A 21,824-nucleotide genomic window follows, 5' to 3' on the forward strand; every position below is an offset into this window, starting at 1 on the left:
TGGCTGAGATTAAAGTTATAGTTTTTACACAGCTGAATAAACGTCAAGCAGACAGCTGATTATCAGAAGTGTGAGATGCTCGAGAATATACTCCGGTGTCCTGTTATATTTTAGATAGCAAGGAGTTTATTAAACTTCACCGAAACAATCTGCAAATTTCATTAAAATTTAATAAACTATCATCTTGTCTTTATTTTTAGTTAGCACATACCTTAAACACTTAAAGCTGTAAGCTAATGATAGTTATATAAGAGCAGATGCTGCTGGTGCAATAAGCTGTACGTTTTACGTCCAATGGATGATGATCTGATTAGTCGACTAATCGCAAAAATAATCGGTGACTAGTCGACTATCAGAATAATCGTTTGTGGCAGCCCTACTGTGGACTTTGTGCTAATTGATTTTGCTGCCCTTTCCTGTCCTCCTCTGGGTATTTATCTATAATATTAACATGTATGCCAAAGTACAGATTTAACAGCATGTGAATAAAAATGCATCCAATATTTCCATACACTGCCTCTTTTTTTCACACTGTTGGTTTGATATACAGTGGTCCCTCACTATAACACGGTTCACCTTTCGCAGTCTTGAAAGGTGAACCGCAGTCTTTTTTTTTTTTTTTACAGCGCATTGTGTTCTGCGTCCTGATTGGCTGTAGACCATCGTCAATCAATCTCGTGCCGTGTCTCCTGTACAGGACAGGATGCGTTCAGCTTGTCAAATTTACATAAATCTTCGATCCTAGCAGTGTGACTCTGGAGTGCTGCACTGTATGTTTGTAGGTTTTCTCCCTGTTCTGCACCGTCAAAGGCTCCTGCGGGTGGCTTTGGTTTCATTCTGTAATACTGGACTTTTTTTCTATGAAGGTTTGAACTTTGAGAGTTTAAACAAGAGAGAAAAGTGCGCAAACGTTCATGCCTGTCTGAGAAAAGTGTATAAAGTGTGTAGTGAGGGATTTTACAGCCTTAAAACATCTATAATAATTGTAAAAAACTAAAGTTGGCTACCTCGCGGATTTCACCTCCCACGACAAACGAGGGATGACTATAATAAGAGATAAGAACTCCGGTCGCAGCAGATGGCCCCGCCCCTCCCTGAGCCTGGTTCTGTCGGAGGTTTCTTCCTGTTAAAAGGGAGTTTTTCCTTCCCGCTGTCGCCAAAGTGCTTGCTCATAGGGGGTCGTATGATTGCTGGATTTTTCTCTGTATGTATTGTTGTAGGGTCTACCTTACAGTATAAAGCACCTTGAGGCGACTGTTGTTGTGATTTGGCACTTTATAAATAACGTTGAATTGAATAAAACAATGGCTGGTTACAAAATAAAATCAAAGTCTATCAATTAGCCAATCAGTTTTACTTTTGATTGTACTTTTGATTGTTTATGATCCCATCTTCCACCCTTCGGGGTATTTGAAAACATAATAAGATTGATGCAGTGGAACCATGTTGTAGTGCACTCGAGTCACAATTTCGCTGTGTGGAACATCACCCCCCCCCCCAGCAGAAACAGGACAAATAAATCTGCCCAATCACACCTGTGGAGCTCCTCGTTGTGGCTTTGGTGCAGGAAATAAAAAAATCTCTCTGGAAATGGAATCACATTAATGCAGGACGCTTTGTCAACCTGATCCGTTATAAAGGAACACAAGCAGGAACAGCACAATACTGTGTCAATGTGCTAACCCCTGAGGAACACCCCAGCCTCTCCTGCTCTCTTTGAACTCTTCTCCACCACTCTGTTCATCATGCTTTACACCTGAGGGGAAATAATTTGAATAAGTCATATTTCTCTCCCTCTCCCTCACTTTCACTGCCTCATGGGGGACTATAGTCTATGTTCTCTCTCTCAGCACCTGAGAACCCAGTCCCTGAGGTCATTTACACACACACACACACACACACACACACACACACACACACACACACACACACACACACACACACACACACACACACACACGCACACACAACTGCCAGTTGCCTTAATGACTGACTGATCACGAGGCTAACAGGGCGTCTCATGGGCATAAAACCATTTATTCTATTATGACAAAGCCCTCTCTAATATTCTTTATGGTGTTGTGTTATTATTGACACACACAGACACACACACAGTATATAATGCAAACATGTTGTTATTTTTGCTATTTCTTAATCACCTTTCTAACAAAACAAATCAATATTTGTTGTAACCTCAGTTTGTCTTAAAGACAGCATCTGTTCTCTGTTTGTGTGTGTGTGTGTATGTATGTGTGTGTGTGTGTGTGTGTGTGTGCAAACAGTTACTAAGGTGTGTGACATGCAGTTTGCTTGAAGCGTCTTTGAACACTCCACAGTTGTCTTCGTAGTTGCTAATCACAGACCGACTGATGCTTCATATCCCAGAGGCAGTCATGATTTCATGACTGTAAGATGGTAAAAATTAGGGCAGGCCAGTCAACGGTACAGCCTGAGGTCTTCCTACACCTCAGAACTCTAAATGTGGCTCCGGTCTCCTAGAATCTGGTCCATAACGTCCCTAAATCTGTCTGCTTCTGTGCATGTGTTCAGTTTCTGGAAGCGGGAGCTTTTTCCTCTCCGTTTTGCAAACCGTCACTGACGATTGGCGGCCTTGGTTACTGAGGGTGACAGGAGCAAGGCATCATGGTCCTGTTGTGGCTTGGCACGGCAAGACAGGTCCATGTGCCTGTCATATGATGCTGGCAGCGCCAGCCTGGCAAATGCAGCAAGGAAGGGGGAGGTTAGTGAGTGAGTGAGAGAGGGAGAGATGGGGGAGAAAGAGAGGGCGAGTAAGAGAGTGTGTGTGTGTGTGTGTGTGTGTGTGTGTGTGTGTGTGTGTGTGGTTTCAATGGGCTACAGGGCAATTTAGGGAAACAGAGGGCTAGTTGTGTCTGGGTGTGAGTGTGTATGTAGCCTACCCTAAAGGCCCAACTCTGAGCCTTTCTGATCTTATAAACTTTGACGTGTTTTGCAGGATTCAGTATCTAAAAGGCACCGTTGGTTCGCAGAAACACACACACACACACACACACACACACACACACACACACACACACACACACACACACACACACACACATCCTTGTGTTACTTCTCAGAACTAATCTTACCCCGAGTGGATGATAATGGCAAACATAACAGGCATAATTTTGCCTGCTGCCTGACTCGCTTTTCTGCAATAAAATAAACGCTCTATAACAAACTGAAAAGGAGACATGCAAATATCTGTGCTGTGTTATCCACATGCAGTCATGCAGTTTGGTTGCAAAAACAGAGATCAATCACAACAATAACAGAATGAAATCTGTTATAGATTATAAAAGAATCGATAAGAGAATCGATAAAGAATCGAATCGTTAAACAGAATCGAAAATGGAATCAGAATCGTGAAAATCTTATCAATACCCATCCCTAATTAGGAGGCATTTATCTATTTCATAGAGATAAAAACACTCACTGATTTATTGACAGGACAGACAGTAGATTAACTGGGGGAAAAGAAATCATTAGCTGCAGCCTGTTGAGGAAAACACTTGTTTCTCCTGCACTAAGCATCACTGAGTCAGTCATCCATCCATTTTCTAAACCGCTTAGCCGGTTCAAGGTCACACGGCACTGGATACTGTCCCAGTATGCACTGGCTGGCAATCTATCAGAGCGGCTGGCACACAAAGACAGACACACTGGTAGTCACATTCACACCAACAGGCGTTCTAAGGTGGCCAGTTCACTAAACCTGCGTGTCTCAGAGAGCAGGAAGAACATGCCAGCTCTACACAGGAAGGTCCCAGCTGGTCAAACCAAACGGCAAAACAGGCCATCCAATCAAAGCTTTCTGCCTCTCTACAGAAAACAGCAGATATTTCCCAAGATTTCCAGATGACCTCACACCCCAAGGAAGCCGAGTGAAACAAAATGAAAAGAAATTATGTCATTATAAAATGACACTTTTGTTATTTGTACACCAATGTCTGTACGTAGCAGAGACCAACACCAGTTTGCCTTTAATCCTTTGTTCTCTGTTTCACTGTTTGCATGTGTGGAAACGTGTGTGATGGAGAGCAGAGGAGAGAGAGCTGATATCAATCGACACTGTTAAAAAAAAAAGATGTAAAAATGAAGTAAAATCAGACACTGTGGCTGCTATCCGCTCTTTAAGTCTGACATTAGCCGTTTCCGGGTCCAAACTCCGCTGCAGGTCCCAAAGTCAAACGAACACTGCGGCATCACTGAGAGTTAAAAACTGTCTAAATTATTTCATCTTTATTAAAATGATCAGTGTGGCTGCTCTACCAGGTGTAACAATTAAGTTTAACATCCAGGCATCCATGAAAACAGGATTAATGAAGTTTAACAGAGTTAGAAGTTAGCAGGAAGTTAGCTCGCTAGCTTCCACCTAAACATGATATAGCATGTTCTGACTGAGAGATTTCTGAAAAATCCAAACGTACAGCTCTGCTGTCACTTCCAACATAAATGCAGAGAGAAAACTAAACAGCAGTGACGTTTGTAGGGTTACTGAAGTTGGGCTAGCTGGTATATAATGATGTGCTACGTGATCGCTAGCAAAACAGCTATGTTAGCATAAACACAGTGAAGCTGGAGGATGAACGCTAACTTTTTTCCACTCGATAAAAGTTAACGTGAGGGTTCCTGATGGTTAGAGACAAATGCAATCGCATGGCAGGATGCTGTAAACGGACCAAACTTCAGTCAGGAGAACAACTGAGATAATCCATCCACAATACGAGGTTAGTCATTAATATACTGCTGCATGGGCTGGGCTGCAGTTACAGCGGAAGGGTTTAAACACTGAGCTTTAAAATGAACAGTGGCAATAAAACCCAGAGAGGCCGACAGGGATCACTGACTGTTTTTAGGGGCTTGTTCAGATTAAATAGAACAAGATACAAAACATGTTAAAAACACAACAGCCTTAATAAACGCAGAGCAGTTTGGACCTGGAAGCAGGATTCATACGTCATCACTTGAAGACCGATTGGACATAAGTCAGTCAGAGTCTTTGTCTGAGAGATTAAATCATTTTAACCAGAAATCATTCAAAGGAAACGGTTGTTCTTTATTTCACAGAAAGAAATGGCAATACATCGCGATTCTTATTTCTTAGTTTTTTTCATTAACTAATAACAAGTTATGAGTTTATAGCAAAATTATTTAGCCCAAAAAATGTTTTCAGTGTGTGTTCTGTCGGACTTAGGAAGTAATGACTAGTGTGGAGCAAATCACCACAAATAAAAAGATGACAACCTCAGATCCTTTTATTTTTTTAATGAATACAGTCTGAATCTGGTCAAAGCTCAGAGCACTGGCAGCTTTCCTGCTGATTACAATAAAGGCAAAGCAAAGCTGCACCCCACGACAAGCACAGGAGGGCAGGCTTCAGCCCATCTTCACCATCAGAGACGATACCGCAAAACCCACTCGAGCTGGGAGAATCACCGATCCAGAAGCTGAAACCCGGCATGGAAACTCACAGAAAGAGCCAAGTTAAGGAGTCTTACTTACAGCGCCTCAAACAAATAACCATGGAAAATCTGTCCTGGTATGAACACTGAAAAAAGTCTAACGACACGTCCTGTACAGATACAGTATAAATAATAAAATTTGACCTGTGACAGTCCTGGGAACAAAGACGTGGATAAAACACACTCCCAAATCTCAGGTATGGGATCACGGTCCTTTTGTTGCTAGGAGACGACGGTTCATTCCTTTGCACCGGCAATCTCACTTTAAAGATGCAGAGGCTTTCTCTCTGCTCTCTCTGGTTTACTCTGGATTGCTATATTTATCTCTCTCTCTCTGCATGGACTCACACATTCAGCACACAGACACACACACACACGGCCTAAAATCCACACACTTGCATATGTGCATATGTGCATGTGTGCGTGTGTGTTAATTACCCAGCTGCAGTAACCCAGAGACTAATGATCTCTCATCACTGTGAGGTGGGATTAAAGTTTGAAAGTCTTGATTAATTGATTGAGCTAGCCAGTCAGGTGCATGGCAGGGAGCTTTCCTTATTGCTCTATTAGATAGATGAAGAGAGTGAAGTGCAAGGCTACAGGGAAAATGGAAATCCCTAAATGAGAGAAATGGAATAGGGGGAAGAAACAAGAGGAGGCTAGACTCGGGTGATTGAGGAGAAGAGGAAGGACGAGAGAAGAAGAAGGTGAAACGACAGCATCAATAAAGAAGTGCAGGCAGGAAAGAAGGAGAAGAGAGGAATAAAGGACACAGGGTGTAAGAGGGGAGAGACAAAGGGATGATGCTGAAAATAACAAAAGAGCAGGAGGGGAGGGAGGGAGGGAACAATCAAAGGGAGCTCAGCACTGCAGGAAGGTGGCAGACTGACACACACTTCAAACACGTGTGTCTGTGTGTGTGTGTGTCTGTGTGTGTGTCTGTGTGTGTGTGTCTGTGTGTGTCTGTGTGTCTGTGTCTGTGTGTCTCTGTGTGTGTGTGTCTGTGTGTGTGTCTGTGGTGGAAGCTGTGTCCATACACTGACCTTCTTAACCTGGCAGGAAGGGCTCTGCAATGATCCCATTCAAAGTGTGCTCATCTACTCTGCGTGCACACACCTGTAACAGGTTTGGACACGCCCACACTGGGCTACAACGCTGCTTTATTATAATGACACAGTTGTGCAGTGACCACTGTCCACCTGTTCATTACTGGGTGATCCTCACACATCCAGGGATGATCCAGGTCCCGTTTGCTCCTTTTAATGATTCATTCTGATATTATCAGCATTTATGTGGCAAAATGTGGTTTTTCCTCATTATTAACTGCACCTCAAACAGGTCAGTGATTGAGAGATTTGACTGGTTTGGTGGTTTCTTAGCTGGATGTTTTCATCACGTGAAGGAACACCCAAAGCCTCAATCTGACAGCCAGACTGATGACAGGACAGTTGTAACTTATTGCTACCCAGAAAAAATCCACTACAGCAAACAGGAAACTGATTCAATGTACAGATAGAGACAGAAATAAAAGCAGAAGATTTGTAGATGCAAATTCTACATATTTTGTTCTGGTCAATAAATCCTAATGAAACACCAGCAGCCTCCAACTTCTTTCATTTCTCTGTGACGCTACAGCTCAGATGGATTCCATTGAATTCCTTCCAATGGGAAAACATCAAGCCTTTATCAGACAGAGGAACTACAGGTTACCAGCTGGATTCAAACTCAGGACAACATACATCACCTTTTAATTCAAGGTTTTACATATCAGGAAATGATCAGAATAATCTCGTCCCCAAGTCTTAAAATGAGGTCCAAACAAAAACGAAGCTAAAACGTAGAAGCAGTTTGTAAAAACAAAGTACAATCCATGATTCACCAGCTTGTACAACCAATATTAGCAGCAACAACAAGTAACTGTTTTCTTTATCAGTCTCTCAAATCGTTGTGTTTTTACGACACTGCTTCGACTCATTGAGGTTTGTTGGGTTCATTAACGCGCGGCTCTCTGAAGGTCTTGCCACAGCATTTCGGTCAAGTTGAAGTCTAGACTTTGTGCCGTCGCGACACTTTGATTCATTTCTTTCTCAGTCGTTTTGCTTGGAATCACCGTCCTGTTCCTGAAGCACTTTTGGCCAAGCTTTAGCTGAGTGACAGACGGCCTCATAACCGACGTAGACCTGCTGTAGATACAGAATACTTTGGTAGCTCACAGTCAACCAACGACGGCACCCGGGCCTTTTGGCGGTCTCTTCTTGCTCCCTGTGTTTTGCTCAGATACTCTTTCATTGTTCTTTTTAGAGGCTTTCTCCTGACAACCCTGCCAAACAAGGTGCACTTGTTCAGTCTTTTTTCTGACTGTACTGTCGTGAACTTTAACTTTTAACATCCTAAATGTGCTCTGTAGAGTCTGTCCTTCACACTTCATCACGCAGTTCATTTAATTAGCAGCACTTGGCTGTACCTTACCCCATTAATTCTTATGGAAGCAGTGAGCTTGTATCTTTGGTTTTAATAAATAAAGTATCTCATGTTTGTAGTTCATATCAGTACCTAATTTGAAGTCCTGTTAATGACTATTTTTATTATATCCTGATATGTAAAACTTTCTGTGTCATCACAACCCAAAAAGGGAAACTGAGCTATATTTGTTACTTGTCTCCAGTTTATTGCAGCAGTATGGCTGTGTGTAGATTATTTTATGTTTAACACACAATGGGAACATTGTGTTCAGATGGGCGTTGGTTTTGGAGCTCACACATACAAACACATGTGCGTGCGCGTGCACACACACACACACACACACACACACACACACACACACACACACACACACACAAGCCCGTTTAGCTATCTTAGTGAGGACCTTCATTGACATAATGCTTTCCCTAGCCCCTCACCCTAACCATTAAAAATGAATGCCTAACCCTAAACCTAACCATAACCTAATTGTAACCCTGACACTAAAACCACATTTTGAGCCTTTAAATGTCTTCAAACTTGTGAGGACCGGTGAGTGTGTCCTCACAAGTGACTGTTGGTTCTCACAAGTATAGTAGAATGCAGATTTCGGTCCTCACAAAGATAGCTAGACAGGAACACCCACACACACTAACCCGTGAGAATAACTCAGCTAGTTTCCACAACAACACGCAGCGACCTGTCTGCCAGCTCTCGCTGTCTCGCTATCTTCCTCACTCGGTCCATCCTATCATCATCCTATCCCCGTCATGCCCGCTCCATCTCCTGCTTATCTTCTTTCCCTGTTTCCCTCTAAGGGTCCATGGAGACACCGAGTGTTTCTCTGATGTCAGTAGTTGCGTGCGCTTCATTTGAATAGCAGCTGCGTCCTTAATTTCCTTCTCATCATCAGACCTGAATTACTGACTGCTGCACGCGTCATTTATTTGTAAATATAGAAAAATAAAGATATACATATCATAACTTGAGTGTCTTAGACCCAAGCTCTTATTCAAAGAAGTCATCATCACATGTCATATGTTGCTAACATACTTTAGCATCTCACACTACAGAAAGGTGACAGCTGAGAAAAGTCAAACGTCAGCAGCACTGCCCCTCGAGTGTCAAAGTTTGCTGCCCGGCAGCAGGAACATCTCCCTCTGTGGATACTGTGTTACGTCAGAGAGGAGAGATTACAAGTACATTTACTGAGTATATTTAAGTATGGCAGAAATCACAGTACAGTCATTGTATTTAACTTTAACTGCTGATTCTGTTATCAAATGTTGTGGTTATAAAATCAGGAGGTGTGTCCTGTCCTAGTTACGCTCAGCACCTCTCCCTGCTGAAACAATAAAATGTTAATGAATATCTTGAAGTGGAGTTGATCTCAATCACAGCGGCCTTTCTGCCCTACTGCCTCTGACTTCATTTAGTTTTATATACCGACATAGAAAATGAAGCCTGAGGCAAATCCACGAGTAAAGCACAGGCTGATTATTTGTGGCTCGAACAAAAATAAATAAAAAAATCCCGAGTGGTTGCTCCAGGCAGACACTTAAGGACTGCTGATGTTATTCCAAGAAGAATGGTCGGGCGATCTCCATCATCCATACCTCACCCGGGAAACACTGGCACTGGTTCCACAGGGATCACTATCCAACCTCAAACACAGCACGTCCAGCATGAAGTAAGAGAACATGGGCTGTACCAGTGGAAGAGCCTTTATACACACAATAAAATGACGAATGATTCAGCTTATCATAAAGACGCACAGTAGGCCATGTGTGAATATGAGTGCAAACGGCTGTCGCTCCCTCTATGTAAACGGCGTGCTAGACCAGCGACCTGTACAGGATGTACCTCTGTGCCCTGTGACGGCTGGGACAGACTCCAGCACCCTGGGACCCTAAATGACAACAGTGGTTACAAAAAACACATGGATGGATGAAAAATGCCATATTTTACTGTTCATATTTTAAATGAATATACTGCACTGTTGCTACTGCTGGAGTAATGGATCTAAATGCAACTAACCAATGCATCCCGTAGGACATCATCTCTAAATACAAGTTGGTCTGGGAATGGAGGTGAACTTCACACAGAGGACGATACAGGTGAAAGCATTCGCCTAAATTGTATACAGCACCTTGGTCAACAGTTGTCGTTTTAAATGTGCTATATAAATAAATTTGACTTTGACTTTAAAGCAGGGGTGGGCAACTCCAGGCCTCGAGGGTCCTGCAGGTTTTAGATGTGTCCTTGATCCAACACAGCTGATTTAAATGGCTAAATCACCTCCTCAACATGTCTTGAAGTTCTGCAGAGGCTGGTAATGAACTCATCGTCTTATTCAGGTGTGTTGACCCAGGGTGAGATCCTGCAGGACACCGGCCCTCGAGGCCTGGAGTTCCCCACCCTTGCCCTAAGTTTTAACTACTTAAACTATTTCACTTTTTTTAGACTTTGCAGGAGAGAATTCTGGAAACTATAATTACTGTCATACAGTTGTCTTGTCCTTGGCCTTAATCACTAGATTATATTCATGCCTGCTTGAACTGAATATGAAAAAAATAGTTCCTAAGATTTGCGAGAATGGGACTGATTGGTATGTGCATGAGGACGGACGTAGCATACTACCTCAGGTCACAGCACGGAGCCATAAACTGTAGTTTTATTGAAGGACTAGCAGAGGCTTTAACACCAAAGAGGTTTCTCTTTGAAGCTTCTTCTGTGAAGCCTGAGTGAAAAGTGCTCAAAGATCTATTTCAAGCAAGCTATCATAATGTGTGCATGTGTTGCATACGCGTGTGAGTTTGTGTGTGCGCGTCTCCAAGTGTATGTGTCACGGCGCCCTTGGACACGGGCTTGTGGAATGTGTTGAGAACAAGGGAAAACACTGGGTTGCCACAGCAACTAGCGAAGAGAAACAGATTGGTGGGTGGGTGGGGCGCAGTCAGAAGAGCAAGCAAAAGACCAGAAAAAGATACGACGGGACAGGTTTGACATACGCGATCCCAGCACAGGATTAGAGGGGGAAAGCTGAAAGAGTAAGAGGAGAGCTTAAAGGATATGGGTATGAAAAACGTTCACGTTCGCCCCTCGTCCTTTATTGATGTGGGTAGGATGTTGCTCTGGTTACTTTGTGGGGAAGTCAGATGGGGAGTGTAAACACAGCTCATTCTGTTTCTTGTCCACTGTCACGTCTCCATTTTGCCTTGAAAAATCTATCTTCTGTCCTCTTTCCCGTTTTACGCCTCTTCTTCAACACTTTGCATTCATTTCAGAACCTGTTATAATCCTGCAACCCTTCTGTAACACACGTTACTTTAACCTGATAAGTAGTGTAGCATAGAAATCTTGTTGTAGACACTGTAGACAATGTCGACTCTCACACCAAAAACACAAACTGCTACATTCTTGCCTGGGAACACTTTGGTGTCTCCCAGAGGAGCTTTAGGTGGTGGAGGGCAGGAGAGAGGTTTGCCTGCCGTCCCCATGACCTGCATAAGTGGTAGAAAATGGACAGCTGGACGGCTGGCTGGGTGGATGGATTGACTCTGTACAAATAACAAAGTAGCTGAGGCTGTTCACTTTACCTCGAAATAGAAACGCAATACTTTGATACATTATACCCTCCAACAGACACACACACGTTCGTATGGCTGACCTTGACTCCTCACACTACTGCGTTTCCAAAATGTCCTCATTTCAATAGTCTAACAAAGACAACTCACGCGCACACACACACCATATCCTGATCAATAGGTGTATTGTTATTTCAGCCTCTACATGGAGTATCAAAAGCAGCGTTGTGATTAAAAATACACCGCGCCTTTGGATAAGGTCAAGGTCACCTGCATGTGTTCTTACAGTTCAAATCTGTGCCGCTCACACACAGTGAGGAGGAGGACAGATATTCTGTCATCGTGACATCATCACCACTGTGACATCATCACCACGACCGTTATGGCGACGCATCATCAACAACCACACAGAACTCTGCTAATGATGTATACTTACACCAGCAGCATTTATCTTCACTTTGAACTTTTATACAACATCAGGAACAAAGTGGGCGTGTCAGTGTTTCGTCTGAATCACACAAACACATCAGGATGCTTCATGTGCAGACAGAGGTCAAACAAAACGTTCCAGCATTTCCCACAGAGAAGGTGAGGCTGAGTGAAAACGTGTTCGCTCCAACAGCAGTGCATTCAAAACCACGAGCTGATGTTCAGCATTTAACTGAAGGTGCCATACATGACTGCATTTCCTGCACTCTTTAGTGCCTGAGTCATATCCTGACAAGTCTAATGACCTGATTTATTAGAAATTTGGAACCTGAAACTGAGGTGAGTATAAAGGAGCGGTTGATTAGCCTCGTCCCGCTGCCCTGCGTTCAGATAGAACCGATGCTCTTCTGTGGATTAGATTCATAATCCTCAATTAGCAGGTCGTATACTGAACGTGTATACTTCAGGATTCAGAGGACTGAGAAGTGGGAAAGACTTAGGCTACGTTCACACTGCAGGCGAAAGTGCATCAAATCTGACTTTTCTGACCCTCTGCGACCCATCTATCCGATCATGGTGTGACCGTGTGAACGGCGCAAATCCGATATTTTCAAATCCGATCTGGGTCACTTTGGTATGTGGTACTGAATCCGATACATATCTGATGTTTTAAAAAGCGACTGCTGTTTGATGGTCATGTCGCATTAAATCCGTCTTTTACGTCACCGACACAAGACAGACGCCAATTATCAGCTCCGGAGAAGACATCGTGAACGCTTCCTGTCCATCCAGTGAAACTGTTGGGAAGACAGTGTGAACATTTTATTTGTTCTGTATAATCTGCAGATTCTGACAGACATTTCCAACTATCCTCTCAAGCAGCGCTCCTCTAAAACAGCAATAAGGATCATTATTAGGCCAAATGTAAATAACAAAAAACTTTATAACTTAAAGCAAAATTGGGAAACGTAGAGTACAAAACAAATCTTTCTATTAAGGCCATCAGTCAAACAATAGTTTGGTCTGGGTCACAACAGAGCGCGTCGTGTGTGACGTCTTCTTTTGCGCATGCGCGTGTGAACAAGCAGACAAAAAAATCGGAGTTGAGCATTAAGACCTGCAGAGTGACCCGGTGTGAGCCTTACTGTGAAGGAATTTCGGCCCAAGCGTGACAGGGTCAGTTCACAGCCAATCCCGATAAACTGAAGACAGTTTATCAAATAAAAGATGCAAGATCGCTGCTGAATCTCAGCAAGCGAAACAAAGACCATTAAAATATGAAATATATATAAAACAAGTGCTGATCATTTTCTGCTTTCCTCTCGATGCTTTCCAAAGCATCAAACGTTGCCATGACTTCAGATGCCACTGGAGTTTGTGGTGAAGCAAATGATCCGTTTGTCCCTCAGGAGACGGCGTTTGTTTGGAAGCTGGTGTTTTTCACTTCATGATGGTTTGTCTTCCCTCATTTTCACCGGGCATTTACTTTTCCTTCATTGTCTCCTTGGTTACATTAAGATTGTTTGGTTAGGTTCAGGGAAAGAGCGTACCGTCTTTAAAGTGTTCCCTGAAAAATGATGCTTTCTAAGTGAATACTAATGTGATGCTAACTTGTCTTTGATGGCAACGTTTAACGTTCTGGGAAAACGAACAAGCTGTGAATATTTTTTACATTAGACACAGCTGCCACCAGTAACTACACGTGCAACCAGTCAAGAGTGAAATGTGTAGGGAAGGTCTGTGTCGGTGTGACACTGGCTCGCTGATTATGCGTCCTCCACGTTGCTGAACTGCCGCACCTGAATTTGCTTAGACCAGCTATCAGCATTCAGGGACCACAGCACAGGCAGTCTTACACCTACGCTATATTTAAGTGCTATCCTCCACAACTTTATACGGAGAGATTTTTGTCTTCAAAAAGGTCAAATCGAGGAGCTGAAGCTGGTAGAGATCGTTGTCCTGCCACATATACTTTAACAGGTCTGATACAAGAGCTGGACTCCTGGTGCTTTTGTCTTGTAAGGCCCACGCCGGCCTCTCCCTGATCTATCCCAGTTATGTGGTCCATCCTGTGGCTACGTGCGTCAGTCGGGACTGCAGGCTGGGAATTTGGTGCACGAGCTAAGTGCTTAATGATGAGCCTTATTTAGTTCACAGAAGTGAGAATACAAAAAATCACACAACATTTCCCTCGTTTATGGTGATCTGTCATCACACTCTACAATGTTGGTGACAGTATTTGGAAAATGAGTCATTTATGTGTCGTACGTTCTGCTGGGCATGCTTGGGAAACGTGTATGCACGCTTGAGGACGGGAGCTGACCTTGCGCTCTTTGTCTCCGTACTCCAGGCCCAGCGTGTCCATGGCGCGGACGATGGCAGCCAAAGATTGGATGGTGTTGCTGTAAACAACGGGCTTGTACTGCTTTACGTCATCGCCGGAGAAACCGTCCTCGTGGATGATCCTAGAAACAAAGAGACGCACGGGCATTAAAGAACGTTAAATACTTGGGCTCTGCTCATTATACAGGCAAACAAAGTGAACAGCAAAGTTATGTGCATGCACAGGTTTGCTTCTCAACCTGATAAAAAAGTGGATTAAAAGCACACGGCAAAGGTGTTTTACACGTTCACGGGATACAAAAGAGGAAAAGGAGGAAAATGGAGATAAGCACAGGTGGAGCCTGGACCGGAGAGGAGGGAGGGAGCGGGCCCATAACTGTAGCCTAACCTGACATTTAAGGCTCACTGCACCTAACGCAAGGGCACAGCGACAGACGGTTGCAGGGACAGTTAGCGAGGTAGACGCCCGCTCGTATGGACAAATGAGACAAAGACCAACAGAGAGACGGACAGCCACGAACAACAGGCAGGACACCACGACACAAAAGCTTGATTCAACCAGACAGATACAGGTTGAGGCAACAATGTGAGGCAATTCTGATAGACAACATCACCATGCATAAATAAACCCGAACGAACAGGCCTCCAGCATGGGCACAACTCAGGATCCAACACGGCTGCAAACATTTGTGCGTGTATTACAGGCCTGTGTCTATCCCACTGTTCTTACTTTACAACCAAGTAATCCAAATTGAAAAGAAATCTAGTAAAGAAAGTGCAAAGAGCTCGCTAAAATCAGAGAGACACATGTGTAGGAACTAAGAACAAATATAAGCGCTGTCAGCAGCCCCGCAGTGAACGTTCAGAGAAACTGTTCACATCTTGTTCTTTAGCATCGTGTCAAGCTGGAGAGCAACACGCAGCATCAGTCATGAGCCGGTGAGATAAAGTATTATGTACTCACACTACATCAATTATCTGCAGTCAGCTGAGACTGAAGAAGTCACCTGGATGAGTGACGAAACGTTTCTCCCACAAAACGCTACGTCCAGATGAACAGATTCAACTTTTGGAGAACAACATCAATTACACTGAAAGTTGCTTGACTGACGAATCAAAATAATCCTCACTTATATCAGGTCTGAAGTGAGCTCTTTGCTCCTCGTTCAACCCGCTGTCTTCTGATTGGCTGCTCTTTTCAAACAGAAGGTTTGAACAGCAGGTGGGTGGGTTGCTGTACGCCTAAGATTACCACATATGGTGATATCCACCCTCACTAAAATCATACAGAGCCAAGAGCAGACGGAGTGCTGAGAGTCCAAATCCTGAAGTTCTGTTCCTGACGGGGATTACTCGCACATACGCCGACCTCATTATAAGTTTAATATGAACATCCATCGTTATGACGTAAAGTACATGAAAGGAAATAAGGAAAGCTTCGGTTTCTTTATAAAAACCTGACCACAGAGTTAGTGGTCAGTTTAAAAAGGCCTCTGCTCTGCGTGGTCTGGTTTGGTGTGCTTCTTGGCATATGGCAGATGTGTGCTACTATACATCTGTTTACTGTTTCTGTGAGTGTCCAACGGTATTGACTTTGTGTGTGTGTGTGTGTGTGTGTGTGTTTGCGGTCTCGGTCAGTGTAATGTTTCAGATCAATCAGGCAGTGTGCCAGTCCTATATAAATATACCACACGTCTATTTACATCAGTGCCTTTCACACATAGGGCCAAAGCCTGGAGCTGCAGACGGGAACCAGGACAGATCTTTCCGTCCCTGCTAAAAGATGCCAAAAAGACATTTTCTGAAATTCCACCTTCCACCTTTCCTACCACCAGAGAGGAGAAACTCTTAATGGGAAGAGGAAACGATGCCAATAGAGAGGTTGATGTCAGAAATAACCTAACAAACAGAACTGGGGACTCTGTGTTTATAAGACAGGAAGCTAAAGTTATGACAAAGAGCCTCTTCTGCAGGGGCGCTCGGCCAGCTTTGCACTGTGAGAATGTGCTTCCATGTCAACCTGACTGTGAGGTAAAACACATCGCTGACAGGCTTAAGAACTCAGAATAAAGTTTTTTAAACCAAACCAAAAGTTGAGCCTTTCATCAGGAACAGAAGTGGCCGTGGGAGGGCGCCGACACTCAGCACGCCCGTGTTGTCCCTACGTTATGTCCCGTGGTGCTTCTAACACACAGCATTAAGTTTGTTAAGCTAACTGGACACAGACAGCTAAAACAATCCTCTGACATGTAAAGGCAGGTGGTTCTTTCCTCAGCTGGATATCGTGATGCTACCCGTTGTTTAGCACGGCGAGGTGTGCTCCGTCTAGCTCTGTCTCAACTATTTTGTTCTTAAATGGTAATCGATTTACATTTTGTGGATGTTGCTGAGCTTTTACGTGATTCTCTAACTGGAAAACAATTCGAGGAGGAGGGTTGATGGAAGAAGAAAGATTTCAAATGAGCGCTCTAGAAAGTTTTACTAGCATCTTTGCTAACTCGGGAAGAGAGAGGAAGACACCGAAGGTCACAGCTGAGGAGAACAGGGTCGAGCAAAGACTTAAAATTAGTGTTATGAACGTTATCAGAAGTGTAACTGACATATTTTCCCATCTCTGTACGTGTGTGTGTGTGTGTGTGTGTGTGTGTGCGAGCGGCTGGCTAGCTTGCTGACGTGAGCTTTCATGCATGAGGACCTTTTCTCATTACCCACTCTCCAAGCCCTTCTGTCAGCAAAGCCAAGGGACTGTGTGTGTGTGTGTTTCTGTGTTGGTGTGTGTATGTGTACAATTTCACGTAGCCTTGGCACAATCTGCACGGTCACCTGAAACATAGTTTAGTTTCACACCGAGTCAGACAGATGGACAGAGAGACAGACATATGGGCAATTTAACCACAACACTGTTCCATGACATCATCCTGCGGCTGCCATTTTGGGGCCAATCAGCAGATGTTAATATAGCAGTCACAGGATGGTGTCTGCCTATAGCGCACTTTTAAATTTGTGAAACGCCCAAACTGGTTACATCGACTCCAGCGTGGCCGTGCTGTTCTTTGCTGATGATCACTGATCAACAGGCGCTAAAAACTGGTGTTTCTGGGAGTTTGAAGGCTCCGTTGACAAGATGACCTGAAGTTTAAAGCTAACCGGCTAAAGTTACGAAACCCACAGAAAGAAAAACTGTTGATGCGCACACATGATATCAAACACAACGTGCCTGCCTCGTTAATGCCTCCCATTATCCCTGGACTCGTATTTTTGTCCTCACACCTACTCATGTGAACACTCACAGAACACAAAGCCTACACAGCACACTATGCAATTAGGTCTTTATCTCAGCCCTGCACTGTTGCTAGCTAACACTGTTTGCTCTGACACACACACACACACACACTCGCACAAAGCCCTGTGATTGGCTCTTTTTCACTATGCCGTCCATCCACTCCCTTTCCGTTCTTCGTCGACAGAGCTCTTGGTAGTGACAAAGTGCATACTGACCAACTCCTGTCAACGCTGCCTCAGACTCGGATGCACAGCGTGTGTGTGTGTTTTCTGAGAACATTACAGCAAGTGCAAAGAGTGAAGGAGAAAGAGGGGATAAAAATGTGTGTGATAAAGAAGCTATAAATAACTGAAGGTGTCAGTAACGTTGCCCCTCCACCCTCCCATCAGACACACACACACAGTGAAATGGAGGCATCAGCTGCTCCGTTATTCGGCTCCACTCACTTGTCATCACACCTTGAGGTCAAGCAGCAGCATCCTGAGCACACAGATTCTCACAGACACATCCCGATGCCCTCAGCTCTGTCTCTGCTTTTCTTCAAAACACACATAAGCCGGTATTTAAGCCGTGCTGGAGGCGAAGCTCCGGGGATGGCTGGTCTAACGCTTTGATCCAAACTAGTTGCTGGATGGATTGCTGTGAAGAGTTTATGTGCATATCAATAGAGTCCGGGCATTGGTCTCACTACACCTGCAGGGTTTATATTTGTGGTTTTGAAAACTCCTAAATTCATGGAGAAAATTTGTTACAGTCTCGACACATTCACAAACTCTTAGCCTACACTTTGCCTCTGGTGCTAATGTAAGTTTAAAGTCCAAAAGATATTCAATTCAATTCAACAGTCGCCTCAAGGCGCTTTATATTGTAAAGTAGATCGTACAACAGAGAAAAACCCAACAATCATATGACCCCCTATGAGCAGCACTTTGGCAACAGTGGGAAGGAAAAACTCCCTTTTAACAGGAAGAAACCTCCGGCAGAACCAGGCTCAGGGAGGGGCGGGGCCATCTGCTGTGATTGGTTGGGGTGAGAGAAGGAAGACAGGATAAAGACATGATTAACAAAAATATCTCCAAAAATAAGATTTTCAAAGCTAAATATTAAGATAATAATAAATAAACGTTATGGTATCATTTTTCTTCTTTAGATTGCCCGTCTGCACCAGTGCGTCTTTTCCAGCTCAGATAGGTGAAAATAAATGGAATTTAGCCCTTTTTAGGCTAGAAAGAGACTTTCTTTGTGCACTGACAACACTCATGGGAGATGTTCGTAACATGAACTGCTGATCTGGAAATATCTGTTCTGACAGATCAGTGCGTGTCAGTCACCAATATTTTTGTGTTGTTTAGAGTCTCGCTGTCTGCAGTGTCTTCTTAGCTAAGAGAGATGAAGTGGTGAAGCAGATGCAACATCTGAGGTGACCAGCTTAGTCATCGACAGTCCAGCTGGAGCGCTGGGTTGATGTTTTATGTAGTGTTATGTAGTAAGGCTGCGTTTGCAGATTGTTTTTCTAAATCATGCGACAGCATCAGATAAACATCTGGATGTTTGGATTTGGACGTTTTCAGTTCATCACGGGACTTTTCTTGAAGGCTGTTGTAATCTTTAGCTTTGTGCTGACTCTGGGGTTTCCCCCTGTAACTGCTTCTCTCGTTGCTTGTTACAGAAACTCTTCTGCCATTAGATTTTCGTGGTCGATGAAGAAGCAACGGTGACAAGCGTAGAGATGTTCCAAATGTGACTGCAGTTGGAAAAATTGTTTCTGCTCTGGAGATGTTGAGTGATACAGATGATGAGAGCACAATAAATACTGAAGAGTCTTATGCACTCACTGGCCACCTTATTAGGTACACCTGGCTAGTGCCAGGTTGGATTCCCTGTTGCCTTAATGTTTCATGGCACTGACTCAACAAGGTGCTCTGCTGCACACCTCAGTGTTGCCTGGCCATTCTCCTCTGACCTCTGTCAACATCTCCCCCACGTCTACATGCCTGTATGTATTGAGCTGCTGCTATGTGCTTGGCTGATTAGATATCTGTATTCACACGCAGTTGAAAAAGCATGTATGTCAAAGTGGCCAGTGAGTATAGTAGCATCATATGTTATGTAACATAACCTAAATGTGCCTCATGAGTACAGTTTTACATGCAGGAGCTGTGATAATTCAGTACGGCGCATGTGCTGCATCAGTTAACCATCAATCTCCAGAGCAACAAATACTGTACTTAAAATATATGAAAGCATTAATAAAACTAATAATTCAGTTTTATGGATGCAGGTATTGAAATCTTACGTTTAGCTTAAAGTAAACACTGCAAAAACTCAAAATGTTACCAAGTATTTTTGTTTAATTTCTAGTCAAAATATCTCATCACACTTCAAATTAGACACAAAGCTGTTTAGCTTATAGAGAGGTAAATGCACCAGAAATGGAGAATTATGACTTATTTTAAGTGAGGTGTTGGACTTAAATCTAGAACAGCGTCACAGTTTTAGAACTGAAAATAAGTTTTATACACTTAAAACCAAGATGATGATGTTGGAAGGTTATAAAAAAAGCTACTTTTGAGCACCATGAACTTATTATGAGACAAACCTTCACAACACTAGTCAAATATAGCTAAGAATAGGGCTGTGCGATATGACCAAAATCTCATATCCCGATATAAGAATTCTATCGTCCGATAACGATATAAATCACAAAAATGTAACATTTTCTGTAAATTCTGTGAATCTCGGGCAGCTCGTCTTGCAGGAAGTGTTTCCAGCTGCGCGTCCTGTAGCTGGAGTCGAGTGTTTTAACTGATGCATGAAACGATACATTTTTAGACATAAGTTGTAACGGCCGCCGTTTTCTTTGTATTTATTACACGGCGTGCTGCGGGGAAAAGCCTGTTCTAACGTTTGAGTCTAAGGTTTATTTTTTAGCACCTGGCGGCTCTTTTTTACTTCTCATCCGTAAATAATCTGCTCTTTCACGTGATTCAGTTTATTTTGAAAAGTCTCAACAGGATCTTGAGCTTTATTGTGAAAGGTTTATGTGGAACATAAACAAGCGGACACGCGATGCTGTTACCGTCGTTGTTGCTAACGACAACGCATAAAAACAGGCGCTTGTCCGTCCGTAGTGTGGTTATATTAAATATAAGAGAAAGAGAGAACTTTAAGAAACTAATATAGCCACTACAGTGACCATCAGAACCATGAAAAAATATTGCCGTAAACAATTTATTTTGCGACACCACGAAACAAACGATAGCGTAAAATGAAACGATAGACGTTTTTATATCGTCATCCGATATATATCGTTATATCGAACAGCCCTAGCTAAGAATGAGTTTTTCCAGCTAATTTCAAGGCTTAATATACTGAACTTTGACTTGCTCCAGTGGCAGACTTTTTAACTTTTTTCAAGCAGGAACAGGAACGCTACCGAGGCTGTAAACTGGTCTGCACACCACCAACTAATCCTAGCTATATCCAAAGTAATACACAGTGTATAATAGGCAGTGACCTGTCTAAGAGCATGAGCCGTCCTACTGTATTCGATAACTCCAGATTAATGTTCGCAGCACCTGAAGGTTTATTCAGAAACGGAGAGAAAGAAAAGCCTGACACATTTTTACATTTATACCCTTCATGCAGTGTTGCACCACAACATTCGCCCTATGCAACCGGCTTATTAGAGGCTAACATACTTCTTCAGGATTTGGTTCTAACCGTCGCAGAGCTGAAGAGGAGGCCTCCTGGTTCAGGTTTGCTCATGTGCTAATGGAGAGCTCTGGTGCCAAGAGACACAGTCTGTAGGTTCAGGGGGATGTTAAGAACCACATACACATGCATGTAAGCTCAGACAGGTGAGCAGAATAATTACAGTTCAGTATTACATCTAGGGAGACCTCATTAAATCTATCTGCCATTATCTCTCTGTTTCACTGTCACCTGTTATGTTTATCTGCCAACTCCTCTTTCATCCCTTCCTCGTGTATCTCTCTCCTCTCTAACATCACACTCGCTCTCCTCTCCCCCACACTGCCATGACATGTTCTCCTCCGACTTGCCTCGCTCCTCATACCTAATTATTTCTTCTTCTTCTCTCGTCCTCGTTCCCTTTAATTTTCCATTTGCAATTAACTATTAATTAAAAACACGGGGCTGATGCATTACACACCCTTTCTCCCTCCCCAGTGACTGATTTCTAGAGTGGAACAAGAATGCTCTCACACACACGCG

General features: G+C 43.4%; 1 protein-coding gene across 2 annotated transcripts in view; it reads right to left on the minus strand.

The window, feature by feature from the left end:
- The window catches only part of LOC146382216 (guanine nucleotide-binding protein G(o) subunit alpha), a 94,750-nt gene that overhangs the window by 55,208 nt on the left and 17,718 nt on the right, over nucleotides 1-21,824 (minus strand). For both annotated transcript variants that reach the window (XM_084932687.1, XM_084932686.1), the window contains exon 3: nucleotides 14,286-14,427. In XM_084932687.1, coding sequence (XP_084788813.1) covers nucleotides 14,286-14,427 — 142 coding nt within the window. The remainder of the gene's footprint in view (nucleotides 1-14,285; nucleotides 14,428-21,824) is intronic.

This window comes from Perissodus microlepis, chromosome 7, assembly GCF_051167445.1.
Source record: "Perissodus microlepis isolate ML-2025 ecotype Zambia chromosome 7, ASM5116744v1, whole genome shotgun sequence".
In the NCBI taxonomy this organism is placed as follows: Eukaryota; Metazoa; Chordata; class Actinopteri; order Cichliformes; family Cichlidae; genus Perissodus; species Perissodus microlepis.